Here is a 15,686-nt window from a genome sequence, read left to right on the forward strand (position 1 = left end):
CAAAGGAAGGTAGCCAATCATTAGGTGCCTATACTTCAAACATTATCATCCAATTTAAAAACACAAAACATAACAAATCAAAGTAGATCACATACATACCACACTAACATTCCCAGGAGAAAATCATATCTGGTAGAATGGTAAAAAGGTGTCATTTAGCTAATCAAACCAAAAGCAAACTCCCTCTGTAGGTACTGTAGCTTAAAGCCGTGTGCTTTTATCATGTGTGCCTTTCTCTCTCCACTCATTGCAGGCAAAGGTATGTTTACATTTGAAGAAGCTGGCTCAAATCCTGCTCAGGAGGTTTGCAGGGGTGAAGACAACATTTTCAGGGGGTCAGGGAGGATTGGGGGGGGGGGGGGGCTATTAAAAAAAAAAGAAGAAAGAATATTAAATGTGTCTTTGACAGGCAGGAGAAGATGCTATTGCTGTTACCGTGGTGACACATTCTTGTTGTTACAGAGACACAAAACATCAATATGATATGATGGTAAAGAAACTGTGATCTAATTACGAAGATTCAGGTACCCAACTGCATGGGTGATTTCTGTGAAGGAAATATCCAAATGAGCATAACCTTTATAATAGATAATGCATTAGTGTTTAGGACATTATTTTGAAGAAGAAAACATTTTTTTGTTGAAGTCTCTGTACATATTTGTATTAAGGAACAATGTTATTGTTGTTGTATTAAAGAAAATTTGAGAGAAAAAAAAAAGTTTGTGACTAAATGCACAGCCAAGGGTTGTCCTGCTAGCCCATTTTTACAGAGATGAGCTATTTTTACTGGGGATTTTCTAGCCATTCATATTATAAATACCCTTTTGAAAATTACAAACTTCCAAAATTGCAAGCACTTCCACAATGATAGATAGTAAGGATTTTTGTTACTTTTGTAGAGGTGATTGTTCTTTTGCTACCATTTTGTAAAGCAGGACAGGCCTTGGCTGTACGGCCTCTGGGTCTCCTGTTTTCTTTTGGAGGTTAACTCTGTAGTTGGGCTGAAATTGTGACTCTGTGTTTGTGTACTTGTGTACATGTTCCCATGTTCCCGTGTCAGTATTATAAACAAGATAAGAGATGTCAGTTATTGTGGGGGTATCAACCATGTTATCTATGAAAAACATTAATAAAGAATTATAGACAAGTGCATCGGTCGCTTGCGTTAATTGGTGTGTGTGTGTGTGTGTGTGTGTGTGTGTGTGTGTGTGTGTGTGTGTGTGTGTGTCATACACTGTAGGCTATGGGTTGCCAGGGAAGAGAAGAGAAGAAAAAACGTCTCTCTTGTTTTGTCGTTTGCCAAAATGGAGGACAGTGTTTGATGACAGGCTGCATGTCACATGACATGGTTGACCACTGCCATCTGCTGGGCTATAGTGTGCCACAGTCACATGACATGGTTGACCACTGTCATCTGCTGGGCTATTGTGTGCCACAGTCACATGACATGGTTGACCACTGCCATCTGCTGGGCTATAGTGTGCCACAGTCACATGACATGGTTGATCACTGCCATCTGCTGGGCTATAGTGTGCCACAGTCACATGACATGGTTGATCACTGCCATCTGCTGGGCTATAGTGTGCCACAGTCACATGACATTGTTGACCACTGTCATCTGCTGGGCTATAGTGTGCCACAGTCACATGACATGGTTGACCACTGCCATCTGCTGGGCTATAGTGTGCCACAGTCACATGACATGGTTGACCACTGTCATCTGCTGGGCTATAGTGTGCCACAGTCACATGACATGGTTGACCACTGCCATCTGCTGGGCTATAGTGTGCCAGTCACATGACATGGTTGATCACTGTCATCTGCTGGGCTATAGTGTGCCACAGTCACATGACATGGTTGATCACTGCCATCTGCTGGGCTATAGTGTGCCACAGTCACATGACATGGTTGACCACTGTCATCTGCTGGACTATAGTGTGCCACAGTCACATGGCATGGTTGAGTCAGATATTTACCAGGTCGTTATTGTAAATAAGAATTTGTTCTTAATTAATTGACCTGTCTCGTGAAATAAAAGTAAAATACATTTTTGTCAGTGAAATCTCCTCAGACTCCAGTAGCCTATTTTCTATAACGTGAACAAGCATGAACTACTATAACCTTTTAAAAGGCATGTTGCTGTCTGTGTACACATATAAATATAAATTACTATATGCTATTTATTTTAGACTACTATAATAGAACAGACAGCATACATAATTCAGCTCTGATAAAATATGATTTGCGTCATTTAGCTTCATGTCCACATCCTAGTTCAATCCTAACCCTAACCTTAACCCAAACCCTAGCTTCATGTCCACATCCCGGTTCAACCCTAACCCTAACCTTAACCCTAACCTCAACCATAACCCTAACCCTAGCTTCATGTCCACATCCCGGTTCAACCCTAACCCTAACCTTAACCCTAACCTCAATCCTAACCTTAACCCTAACCTCAACCCTAACCTTAACCCTAACCTCAACCATAACCCTAACCTTAACCCTAACCTCAACCTTAACCCTAGCTTCATGTCAACATTCCAGCTCCAGCCTAATCCTAAAGATAAATATAAAGCTTGCATTCAACAGATTGATGTGCTATATTAATCAAGATTATACATTTTTTTTTTAATCATAGTTTTTCTATTCTATTCTGTAAACATATTTTATCTAGCAGCCTGCACCACATTCACTTTGGTGCACATTTACAGCTGGGCTTGTTCAATTACTATATTGTATGTTTAGGCCCATTATTTATTTTATTGTATCAATCAATAGCCAATCAAAATGATAATCAAATCTACATTGCTTTTTCTTACGTATGACGTAAGCGCGTCGACTGGTTGAACGTTTACATCTCAAATCAAAAGGTGTTTGTCATCTGCTCCGAATACAGCAGGCAGTCCATTAATAAGCCAACAATGCAGTTTTAAGAAAAATATAGTTAAGAAAAACATTTAATAAATGAACACAATAAAAATAACGAGGCTATCGGTACAGGTTAGTTGAGGTCATATGTACGACGGTAGGGGTAAAGTGACTGCATAGATAATAAACAGCGAGTAGCAGCAGTGTACAAAAATCTAAAATATTTTTTTTAAACTGAAAGGGGGGTCAATGCAAATAGTCTGGGTAGCCATTTGATTGTTCGGCAGTTTTATGGCTTGGGGGTAGAAGCTGTACCGTTTTGGGTTTAGAAGCTGTAACGTTAGCGCCTAGCTAGCACTAGCTGTAAACTATCTGAGCGCTACCGAACAAAAGCCTTAAAACAAGCTGATTTGTAGCGGCCGTCGATATTTTAACACGGACAATTTTGATTATCAAGTTCTAGGTAATTATATTTTCCAATTAACGTTATGTTGGCGTGTGTCTGTCGACCTTGCCTAACGTTAGTCCCGAATCTTTGTTCTGCCTGCGTGGAAGACTCCGATTACGATTGGGTTTTTCTTTTCTTCAGATTTCCAATGTGTCAACCACTTAAAAACCATTTAGATGCTAACTAAACTACTTAATTGACATGATCTGACACGTTTGCATATTTGTTGTGGATATTTTGGACTCAAAATCGGGTAAACTTGCGCACAAATAGTAACCGCAACGTGTCTCGCAAAGGTCATCGGATGCATGTGGGGTAACGTTATTGTAATTTTGACATTTCTTGCTAAATGATATGCTGTTTTTAGCATGGTGTGGTTGTTTTTCAAGGTTTGTTAGAAAACGCAGCGTTTTTTTTACAGGAAATAGTGTACTTTTCTCTTAACACAAGGCAAAGGTCCAAGTCCCACAGCGCCATCTTTTGGTCGTGTATTTGTAATCGCTGTTGAAAAATAAATTCATAATGTTATTCTGAAATATTCACTACCGTCGAGGATTTTCTCAAATAATTTATTGTGCATAAATTTGTCATTTGGCAATCAAACACAATGGCTGTTTTAGGCATCAAAGGAACCAAGCATCATTAAAGTGACCAGGCTCCTTTGTTTTCTATTGCTTTATGACACAGCAGGCCAACTCAACATTTGGCTTGTCATCTCCCCATTGGCATTGTTCGCAGGGGCAGGCCACAGGAACAGCACTCACACCTAATGTGCTGAGGAAATCTTTTCACTGAGCACTTTCAGTATGTCATTTGAAGGCAAAAATGGCGATTGTTTACTCTAAAATGTGAAGTGGAGGATGATGTTTTTTTAAAGTGGTGGCAATGCAACAAACTCTTTCAATTCAATTGCACACAACCTGTTTCTGTTCTTCAGATAAAGGCTCAGAACTTTCCCCTTCTCTCTCGCCAGTCAAGATGGGAGGAGCTGTGAGCGCTGGCGAGGATAATGACGAGTTGATTGACAACCTGAAGGAGGCACACTACATCCATTCAGACCTGGTGGAGCGGGCCTTCAGGGCCATCGACCGGGCCGACTACTACCTGGAGGAGTACCGTGACAGCGCCTACAAGGACCTGGCCTGGAGGCACGGCAACATCCACCTATCAGCCCCCTGTATCTACTCTGAGGTGATGGAGGCCCTGGACCTGCACCCTGGCCTGTCCTTCCTCAACCTGGGCAGTGGGACGGGGTACCTCAGCACTATGGTGGGACTCATACTGGGTGAGTTGTTGTAACTGGTTTAGCTAGCAGCATACCACCCTTGCATCCCACTGCTGGCTTGGTTCTGAAGCTAAGCAGGGTTGGTCCTGGTCGGTCCCTAGATGGGAGACCAGATGCTGCTGGAAGTGGTGTTGGAGGGCCATTAGGAGGCACTCTTTCCTCGAGTCAAAAAAAAAATATCCCAATACCCCAGGGCAGTGATTGGGGACATTGCCCTCTGTAGGGTGCTGTCTTTCTGATGGGACGTTAAACGTGTGTCCTGACTCTCTGGTCACTAAAGATCCCATGGCACTCATCGTAAGCGTAGGGGTGTTAACTCCGGTGTCCTGGCTAAATTCCCAAGCTGTCCCTCATACTGTCACCTAATCATCCCCCAGCTTACAATTCATGTCATTCATCCCCCCTCCTCTCCCCTGCAACTATTCCCCAGGTTGTTGCTGTAAATGAGAATATGTTCTCAGTCAACTTACCTGGTAAAATAAACACTCTGGGCCTGGGTGAGTTACTGTAGCAGACAGTACAACCACTCTGGGCCTAGGTGAGTTACTGTAGCAGACAGTACAACCACTCTGGGCCTTGTTGGAATTGGAAAGGGGGAAATCAGCAGGCCAACTGATTGGAAAAGTTGATTGAAATGCATTGTGGATGTTTGTTATTTTTCTGTTGTAATCCTGGTTCCAGGTCCATTTGGTGTGAACCATGGGGTGGAGTTATATGCTGATGTGATAGAGTATGCCTATCAGAAGCTAGACTACTTCATCAAAACCAGCGAAAGCTTTGACAAGTGAGACTCTTTACCTCTGATTGCCTTTCCAGTCTACATCAGCCTTGAAGTTCTCTCTTGTCAGTAGACATCGTGGCTAGTTGAATATCAGGTGGGAGTGTGTAGCCTGTAAAATCGATTGTTTTTGTCTTTTTGTTTATACTGTATTTGTGGTTTTTTTTTTAGGTTTGAGTTCTGCGAACCTTCGTTTGTGGCGGGGAACTGCCTGGAGATCCCCCCTGAGAGCAGGCAGTATGACAGGGTGTACTGTGGGGCGGGAGTGCAGAGAGACCATGAAGAATACATGAAGAACCTGCTGAAGGTGGGGGGTATTCTGGTACTGCCTCTGGAAGAGAAGGTGTGTATACTCACACTAACTAGGTTTCCATCCAACCTTTTTATGCTTGTACTTGTCGGATAGAAAATGTCAATTTTGTCGGTAAAACTCAGCAAAATGTCGACAAAATAAAATACGCTAGAGGTGGTGTGATCTTTTCGTCTGTAAAATGTACTATGCGATAAATGGTTGTGAAAGTGCCTTTATGTGCAAATATTGATATAATAACCATCGAATTGGAGTACATTTGGAGTCACACAAGGATATGTTGTGTGGTCCTCCCACTACGACTCAGGAAAGCGGTTTATTAGATGAAATAAGTGATGAACTTCACAGCGTGGTCAAAGTGCACGGTGATGAGCTTAAAGAAAATGTGAAGGAAACCCATTGTATTTTTATTTTTTTCGTGGGAATTGAACGGCAAAAGTTTTTTTTTTTATATATATATTTGCAATACGTCATCATTGGATGGAAACACCCCTCTGATGAGAAAATGTGCATGTTTTCATGCATATCTTAGAATATAATGCATGAAAATCTGTAGCCAATAGGATGGAGACCTAGCTACTGAAATGCATGTAATTATGTCCCTTACACAAATAGAATGTGCTCTAATGCAGGGCTTCCCAAACACGGTCCTGTCCCCCCCCCAACCCCCCTCCGGGTGCATGTTTTGTTTTTTGACCTAACACTACACAGCTGGTTCAAATAACCATCTCATCATCCAGCTTTGATCATTTGTATCGAATGTGTAGTGTTAGGGCAAAAACAAAACGTGCACCCGGGGGGGCAGGACCAAGTTTGGGGAAACCCTGCCCTAATGTACTCTTCCTAGCTGACCAAGATCAGGCGTACAGGCCAGAGCAGCTGGGAGACCAAAAAGATCATTGCTGTGTCCTTCGCTCCACTGGCACTGCCCCAACATAACACCAATGGTGAACCCAAGACAGTCCCACTACGTGAGTACCTTGTCAGTTTGGGATTTTCTAACGTAAAAGTCCAAAGAGATGAGTGAAAAACGATAGAAAAAAAACAAACCCCCCAGACGTTTTGATCACCATCCAAAGCATACTAACGTTCTCTTCACTCTCTCTCCTTACTGATCTCTGGTGACCCACGGAACAGCCACGTTTGAGGTGCGGACGCTGCAAGAGCTGGCTCGTATAGCCATCCGCCACACCCTGAGAGTGACCACGGACAACGGGGGGGGTCAGCCACGGGGTCAGGGCTCTTTTGGAGGAGGCAGGGGCCTGGGGGTCAGTGGGCTCCACAAGTACGGCCCGCGTGTTAAACGACGGCGAGTTCACCAACGCCGCCACTGCACCTCTGTAGTACTGGCACACAATGCTGACCCCACCCCTGCTCCCCTGGACAACAACAACAATAACCATGGGGGGCAGGAGGATGGGCAGCGAAGGGCAGCCCGGGAAGAGGAAGCAGAAAAGGAGACAGGGGAGGTACTCCCAGCAGAGCCACCTATAAACATCCTGAGAGAGAGGATTCTCGTTTTGCCCCTCCCGGAGCCTCTGAAGATGTACCTGCTGTACTGCCGGGAGAAATGACTTCTCCACAGATGTAGCACCCAGCAGAAACCAACAACCCCTGACTGGGTCTCTGTTACTGACTGGGTCTCTGTTACTGACTGGGTCTCTGTTTCTGACTGGGTCTCTATTACTGACCCCTGATTGGGTCTCTGTTACTGACTGGGTCTCTGTTTCTGACTGGGTCTCTGTTTCTGACTGGGTCTCTGTTTCTGACTGGGTCTCTGTTTCTGACTGGGTCTCTGTTTCTGACTGGGTCTCTGTTTCTGACTGGGTCTCTGTTTCTGACTGGGTCTCTGTTACTGACTGGGTCTCTGTTACTGACTGGGTCTCTGTTACTGACTGGGTCTCTGTTACTGACTGGGTCTCTGTTTCTGACTGGGTCTCTGTTACTGACTGGGTCTCTGTTACTGACTGGGTCTCTGTTACTGACTGGGTCTCTGTTACTGACTGGGTCTCTGTTACTGACTGGGTCTCTGTTACTGACTGGGTCTCTGTTTCTGACCCCTGACTGGGTCTCTGTTTCTGACTGGGTCTCTGTTTCTGACTGGGTCTCTGTTTCTGACTGGGTCTCTGTTTCTGACTGGGTCTCTGTTTCTGACTGGGTCTCTGTTTCTGACTGGGTCTCTGTTACTGACCACTGACTGGGTCTCTGTTACTGACCACTGACTGGGTCTCTGTTACTGACCCCTGACTGGGTCTCTGTTTCTGACTGGGTCTCTGTTACTGACTGGGTCTCTGTTTCTGACTGGGTCTCTGTTTCTGACTGGGTCTCTGTTTCTGACTGGGTCTCTGTTACTGACTGGGTCTCTGTTACTGACTGGGTCTCTGTTACTGACTGGGTCTCTGTTACTGACTGGGTCTCTGTTTCTGACTGAGTCTCTGTTTCTGACTGGGTCTCTGTTACTGACTGGGTCTCTGTTACTGACTGGGTCTCTGTTACTGACTGGGTCTCTGTTACTGACTGGGTCTCTGTTACTGACTGGGTCTCTGTTTCTGACTGGGTCTCTGTTTCTGACTGGGTCTCTGTTTCTGACTGGGTCTCTGTTACTGACTGGGTCTCTGTTACTGACTGGGTCTCTGTTACTGACTGGGTCTCTGTTTCTGACTGGGTCTCTGTTTCTGACTGGGTCTCTGTTTCTGACTGGGTCTCTGTTTCTGACTGGGTCTCTGTTTCTGACTGGGTCTCTGTTACTGACTGGGTCTCTGTTTCTGACCCCTGACTGGGTCTCTGTTACTGACTGGGTCTCTGTTACTGACTGGGTCTCTGTTACTGACTGGGTCTCTGTTACTGACTGGGTCTCTGTTACTGACTGGGTCTCTGTTTCTGACCACTGACTGGGTCTCTGTTTCTGACCCCTGATTGGGTCTCTGTTACTGACTGGGTCTCTGTTACTGACCCCTGACTGGGTCTCTGTTACTGACTGGGTCTCTGTTACTGACTGGGTCTCTGTTACTGACTGGGTCTCTGTTACTGACTGGGTCTCTGTTTCTGACCCCTGACTGGGTCTCTGTTTCTGACCCCTGACTGGGTCTCTGTTACTGTTTGTTACTCAATTCCTTTCCTGTCACTGTAAGCAGGGGACATATTTGACCAGTATGTGAAGGGTTTCACCTTGGATAGAAAGGTGTCTCTAGGCTCTCTGGTACTCAGTAACTTAGCTTTCTCAATGGTGTAGATGTTTAGACAGCCAAACAGATCAATTATGTGAATAGTTGGGAAGGGAGGATCTTTGTAATTGAACTTTTTCACTCAACCCAACAGAAGTTGTTTCCCTCTTAAGCTGTGTGTGAGAATGGGATCCATATATTCTGTGCTGAGTGAGCCCTAGACCTATGGAGGTGTCTGTTATCTGGTTGGAAGACCAAACTCTACTTATTGGACATCACCTGCAGCCACATGTCCCAGAGCACGTTGGTCCACATCTACTGTACTACGAGAGACTGGAAGAACCATCTGAGATTGCTATCGAGCCTTGTGCTTCATAAATGGAAGGAGAAGATGGGATAGTGGAGGAGTGGAGGAGAAAGTTTGTCATTTCAGTAGTGTCCAGAAGCCAGAGAGATGTTTGACCTCTGAAGAGGTGGTGTAGAGGTTGTCTGTTGATGAGATGTGTTGTGACACTGATGACCCATGACGCCTGTGGTTTAGAGACACTTAAAGCAATATTATTGTTTGACTCTATTTTGTTAGCAGACTGGCTGTGGATATTAGGTGTTGTTTTGAGTTAACTTTCTTGAGAATAAATGCAGGAGACACTATTATGATGCCGTGATCATGTCCAGCAGACGTTTCAGTTTGAACATGACAGACTAGGGTTGACCATGCTTCTTCCATTGTTATGATGGATTCTGCTCAAAATCTCTTATATTTGTAAATGTTTACTTTTCCCTCTAAAATGGTTCAGTTCCATTTTTAATTCAGTCAATTCTGGAAAATAATTGACATTACCTTCTGACATTTGACATTACCTTCTGAATTAATTTAAGATCAAATTAACGCCAAACCTGACATGTACATTTATCCAAAGCTGGTCTTTTGGTTTACTCTGTAATCAATAGTGAAAGAAAGTTAGTTTAACAGAGGATCGTGTTTTTTTTTCCTCCTACATAAACTATATATACAAAAGTATGTGGACACCCCTACAAATTAGTGGATTTGGCTATTTCAGCCACACCTGTTGCTGACAGGTGTATAAAGTCAAGCACACGGCCATGCAATCTCCATAGACAAACAGTCAGTAGAATGGCCTTACTGAAGTGCTGACATTTGTGTCACCGTCATAGGATGTCACCTTTCCAACAAGTCAGTTCGTCAAATTTCTGCCCCGGTCAACTGTAAGTGCTGTTATTGTGAAGTGGAAATGTCTGGAGCAACAACGGCTCAGCCGCGAAGTGGTAGGCCACACAAACTCACAGAACGGGACTGATGAGTGCTGCTGAAGCGTGTAAAAGTTGTCTGTTCCCGGGTGTAACACTCACTACCAAGTTACAAACTGCCCCTGGAAGGAACGTCAACACAAGAACTGTTCATCGGGAGCTTCATGAAGTGGGTTTCCATGGCCATGCAGCCGCACACAAGCCTAAGATCACCACCATGCACAATGCCATGCCACCATTGGACTCTGGAGCAGTGGAAACGTGTTCTCTGGAGGGATGAATCACCCTTCACCATCTGGCAGTCCGGTGGACAAATCTGGGTTTGGAGCACTACCTGCCCGAATGTATAGTGGCAAGTTTGGTGGATGAGGAATAATGGTCTGGGGATGTTTCATATGGTTCGGGTTAGGCCCCTTAGTTCTAGTGAAGGGAAATCTTAACGCTACAGCATACAATTACATTCTAGATAATTTTGTGGCAGCAGTTTGGGGAAGGTCTTTTCCTGTTACCACATGACAATGCCCCCGTGCACAAAGCCAGGTTCATACAGAAATGGTTTGTAGAGTTCGGTGTGGAAGCACTTGACTGGCCAGCACAGAGCCCTGACCTCAACCCCATCGAACACTTTCGGGATGAATTGGAACGCCGACTGCGAGGCCAGGCCTAATCGCCCAACATCAGTGCCCCATCTCACTAATGCTTGTGGCTGAATGGAAGCAAGTGCCCACAGTCATGTTCCAACATCTAGTGGAAAGCCTTCCCAGAAGAGTGGAGGCTGTTATAGCAGCAAAGGGGGGACCAACTCCATATTAATGACCATGATTTTTGAATGAGATGTTTGACGAGTGGGTGTCCACATACTTTTGGCCATGTAGTGTGTCATGCCACTGCTGTAAACCTGTGAGAAGACAGGACAGGAAATGCATGTAGCTACTGTGTGCTGTCAAAACAGCAGAGAAAAGAAACCTTTCATTTCTGACTTATGCCATTTTGTTGACGTGTGAACGTTTTCTTTTTTTGCTTGTTCAGTTATATATTGTGTGGTGGTCCTCTACTACCTTGGCCAGGCAGGTTGTTTTGTTCATCTGACTCGTAGCACGTTGTGATTTTTGTATATATTTCAATCCGGTGGTAGAATGAGCAAGAAAAGGTCTTTCCCAGTTTGCTTGTATACTGTAGAACCATTCCTTAAGTTCTGACTTGTGTTGTACTTTCAGTGTTTACGGACGTTATTTTGGAATTTGAGCTGTACTTTTGACTGCTGTCAATTAAAGTCCATTTTATGCAAAAGTTGGAATGTTTGGGATGTGATCACACTTTAACTCCACCACACATCAGTTTCACTCATTTAAATTGAAATAGATCAATGTGTAATTAGGTCATCTTTATTAAAACAATTTTTTTTTTACAAAAAGAACAGTTGAGGACTTCTGCGTTGCCAGTCACACCGATAGTAGTGCATCTGCATAATTTTTTACATTTGGCAAAAACAATATCTGAATCATCTTATACATAGAGTTTAGATACGGTGATATGACAACAGGATAAAAATGTAGGGATTCATTTTAGATGCCAAATTCTATGGCTTGGTGACGTAAGAATTTTCTCAATCATGCTGAATTAACCTTTATGGTCAAAAGTATAAAATAAAAAAACAATAGAGGCTAACCATTGTATAAAGATTAGCATCTCATGCCAAATGCATACAAGTCAACACACAGAATCTGAGTGAACATCACATTTTAGGATAGAACGCATCCTTCCCATACAAAACATTGCGCAACAGTTGATCCAACCTTAAAACAAACTTAAACACTAAAGCCATTTGAAATGCACGTACCGTGTCAGAAAATTAAAGTGCACTTAAAATTATACAAATCCAAAAATACTCTATTTCAAAGAAAACATTTAAAATTGTGTACATGTGTATAAAAAAGAAAAAAATTAACCTTTTTCAGTATTACATTTTTTACAACTGCAAAAGGTGATATAGGACTTTCTATATCGTAGTATACACATATCACAGGGTAGTATAACCCTGCAGTAGCAGAGGGAGTGGGGGCAACGCTCAGATGCAGGTGTAAAAACAGTGAATTAAGACTACATATTTATCCAAAACATACAAGGAAAGCTACCTTCATTTTTTCAGACCAAGTCCATTTTGATTGAGGCCTCTTGACATAAAACGTTCTACCTAAGGTACAACAGAACAGTCGGAGTCAGATCGGAGGTCGGTAAAGATGAGGTTGAGACAACACACAGCTCCCTGCCTCTCCTTTAGCCACTGTAGGTCTAGAGTCTGGAGTATCTTAAGGCATCCCAGAACCCTGATAGATGTGTTGACCTCTAGTTCCCCTCTTCCATATCCCTGTCATCATGTGCTCCAGGAAGAACAGCATGTAGTGATTCCAGCAGCGACCGGTGACGTGACAGACGTGTTGCAGCGTGCTTCACCCTCCGGCCTGTACAGTTAGTTCACCAAGCAGTACAAACAAAACACTCCCCCACTTATTGAGAACAGAGACTTAAAGCTCAACTGTGTACAGACAGACCTGGATAACAGCTTGTAAACCTAAAGTAGGGACATTGACAACCACAAACACTTCTGGACAGAGACAACCCCCCCCCCCCCCCCCACAGCAAAGCATTTAGATCTGTCCTTTCCGATGCCAGCCCCCATGTCCCACGTCTCCTCCCATCACACTGTAGACCTTGGAGGGGCCCAGGAGGACACATGCATAGTAGGGAACTAGAGCTCAAAAAAGGATTGGTCTGGAGGACGCCGTCCTTATCTGTTATCATTAAGAACAACGCTTGTCTCTGGAACATCACGCACAGATGGCATAGTATTATACTGCAGTAACCATGTGGGTTGGAAAGGTAGATACAAATCTCTTTAAAAAACAAAAAAATGATAAGAGCTATGGTCTCAGGTAAAAGAAAAATATATTTAAAAAAATAAATTTTTAAAAAGTGCTTGAATCAGTCTGGAGTCTCCGTCACTTTCCCTTGCAGACTGCAAAATCAGTCTGCAAGACTCAGTAGAAAAACAAAACAAAAAGCAGTCTTCTCAATTTTGGGTCCAAAAACAGGAAGTGTGTGGAGATATCACTTGGGCACAAGCCCGCGGGATTGTGGGTATAAAGGATGTCCTGGGCTGGAGGGGCTGTATGGAGAGTTGGGGGTGCGAGAGGTAGGGGTTCCAGTCTTCTTACCCGTTTTAGGTCGGCTGGTTGGAAGAGAAGAGAACATTTTTTTGTGTGTGGGGGGGTGAAGGAACATCGATGTGGAAACATCATTGGATGGCTTCTAAATTTGCTTATGATTATTGCTTTATAAACCCTGTGGTATCGAGTAGACCTGTGACAAACAGGCAGAAACCCCGCCTACTGAAATAACTAAGGACAAAACCCAGAATGGCACTGGAGGGAAGTGACCATTTTATAGCTCCTGACCAATTGTGCTATGTTTTTGCGCTGATCGTGACTTTTCTTTGTACATAATGTTGCCGTCATCATTTCTTATGACAGAAAAGAGCTTCTGGACATCAGAACAGCGATCACTAACCTCGATTAAGAACGAAGATTTCTACTTCAATTGAGTCGGAGGTGAAAGACATGGATTATATTTAAACCACATAAAATAAGCATTCGGCCCAAACTGAACTCTTTTTCAGAAACATTGGGTCATTTTCACAGCTTTCTATTTCCATACAAACAGTCAAACTGATGTCGTTTGGACATTAGTATTTGTTTCTATTATTGTCTTTTATCCCCGGTCCCTAAACGTCTTTGCTCCACAAATGGAGATGACAGAAACTTTATAGATGTCAACTAGATTGAAGCATTCATTCTATAAATGTATGACATTCTGTTGAGCAATGGTTTATTTAGTCTTCTAGGTCAACATATAATGTCAGAAGAGAAGCTGCATGGATCTAATTATAGACAAGTTGACTAACAAATAGCCTACAGAAATATTGGAAATTACAAGCAGAAACATATCTAAAAAAAAAAAAAAATACATTTTAAAAATCTGGGAAATTAAAAAAAATATATTCTCCACCCCATCAAATATGTTCCACCGACTGACTGTAGCCTGCAGTGCATTTTCTATATTAGCACGATAGGGTTTGGTGTGGGCCTTAGGTTTTCACATGTAGTCAGGCAGTTGCGGATGGGTTATTAGCAATTGTGGGTGGGTGCAGTTAAATAAACAGCTGACCCACGCACCACATTATTTACCAAGAGAGTTTCTTTATTTTTTGTAGCTGTCCATTTACCACCACTAAGACCACACTCAAAGAGCGGTATAGGGCCATAAGAAAATGCTCACCCAGAGGTGGCGCTCCTAGTGGCCAGTGACTAATGCAGGGAAACTGAAAACCATTGACCTAATTTCTACCAGCATGTCACCTGTGCAACTAGAGGCGGGGGGAAAAAAAACGGACGTACATATCCCAACCAGAAGCCATGGATTACAGGCAACATCCGCACTGAGCTAAAGGCCAGAGTTCCCCCTTTCAAAGAGCGGGACACTAATCCGGACGCTTCTAAGAAATTCTTCTACGCCCTCCAATGAACCATCAAACTGGCAAAATGTAAATATGGGACCAAGATCAAAACCTATTACACCGGCTCGGACGCTCAGAGGGGGCAGGGCTTGCAAACCATCATGGATTACAAAGGAAAACCCAGCCGCGAGCTGTCCAGTGACGCGAGTCTACCAGACGAGCTAAATACCTTGCTTTGAGGCAACCAACACTGTGGCAAGCAACCAGCTGTTCCGGACAACTGTGTGATCACGCTCTCCGTAGCTGATGTGAGGAAGACCTTTAAACACGTTAAACATTCACAAGGCTGCAGGGCCAGCCGGATTACCAGAACTCAGAATGCACTGACCAGCTGGCAAGTGTCTTCACTGACATTTTCAACATCTCCCTGACTCAGTCTGTAATACTTAATTCAAGCAGACCACCAAAGGCTCTGTGCCCAAGAACTCCAAGGTAACAGGTCTAAATGACTATCGCCGCGTAGCACTCACATTTCGAGCCATGAAAAGCTTTGAAAGGCTGGTCACAGCCTGGACCCACTCCCAATTCGCATTCTGCCCCAACAGATCCATAGATGATACAACGTTGGAATGCTGTTTATTGAAGGCTGAGCTCAACACCATTGTCCATTCCTCTCCAAGCTCAGGACCCTGGGATTAAAACACCTAATCACTAAGGAATTATCATGGTCCACACACACACCAACAGTTGTCAGGAGGCTGAAAAGATTTGGCATGGGCCCTCTGCAGCTGGGCCTTCCGAGTGGCACAGCAGTGCTGGAGGCTTCACTACAGCCCCGGGTTCGATCCCAGGCTGTGTCACAGTCAGCCATCACCAGGAGACCCATGAGACGGCGCACAATTTGCCCAGCATCGTCCGGGTTATGGGAGGGTTTGGCCGGCTGGGATTTTCTTGTATCATCGCGCTCTAGCAACTCCTTGTGGCGGGGCTGTGCGGCTGCAAGCTGACTTCGGTCGCCAGCTGTACACCGTTTCCTCTGACATTGGTGCGG

General features: G+C 44.0%; 2 protein-coding genes across 15 annotated transcripts in view; one reads left to right on the forward strand and one right to left on the reverse strand.

Moving 5' to 3' along the window:
- The first annotated feature begins 2,868 nt into the window (after positions 1-2,868).
- LOC135527754 (protein-L-isoaspartate O-methyltransferase domain-containing protein 2-like) lies at positions 2,869-7,504 on the forward strand. Of its 6 annotated transcripts, none has more exons than XM_064956301.1 (6): positions 2,869-3,331; positions 4,254-4,601; positions 5,283-5,385; positions 5,551-5,722; positions 6,537-6,660; positions 6,827-7,504. In XM_064956301.1, the coding sequence occupies exons 2-6, from the start codon at positions 4,295-4,297 to the stop codon at positions 7,261-7,263; spliced, it is 1,143 nt and encodes a 380-aa protein (XP_064812373.1). In that variant the 5' UTR covers positions 2,869-3,331; positions 4,254-4,294; the 3' UTR covers positions 7,264-7,504. The 6 variants fall into 6 exon arrangements, with proteins under 6 accessions (XP_064812373.1, XP_064812374.1, XP_064812375.1 ...); XM_064956302.1 differs by having other exon boundaries at positions 4,290-4,601; XM_064956303.1 differs by having other exon boundaries at positions 2,869-3,000; positions 4,290-4,601.
- A 3,987-nt stretch (positions 7,505-11,491) lies between these two features.
- Positions 11,492-15,686, reverse strand: part of LOC135527748 (kinesin-like protein KIF3B) — a 48,484-nt gene continuing 44,289 nt past the window's right edge. For 8 of the 9 annotated variants that reach the window (XM_064956288.1, XM_064956285.1, XM_064956287.1 and 5 more), the window contains one exon: positions 11,492-13,351. In XM_064956288.1, the coding sequence (XP_064812360.1) occupies positions 13,231-13,351 (121 nt within the window). In that variant the 3' untranslated portion in view covers positions 11,492-13,230. The other variant, XM_064956292.1, reaches the window with a different exon arrangement.

This window comes from Oncorhynchus masou, chromosome 33 (assembly GCF_036934945.1).
Source record: "Oncorhynchus masou masou isolate Uvic2021 chromosome 33, UVic_Omas_1.1, whole genome shotgun sequence".
Taxonomy (NCBI): Eukaryota; Metazoa; Chordata; class Actinopteri; order Salmoniformes; family Salmonidae; genus Oncorhynchus; species Oncorhynchus masou.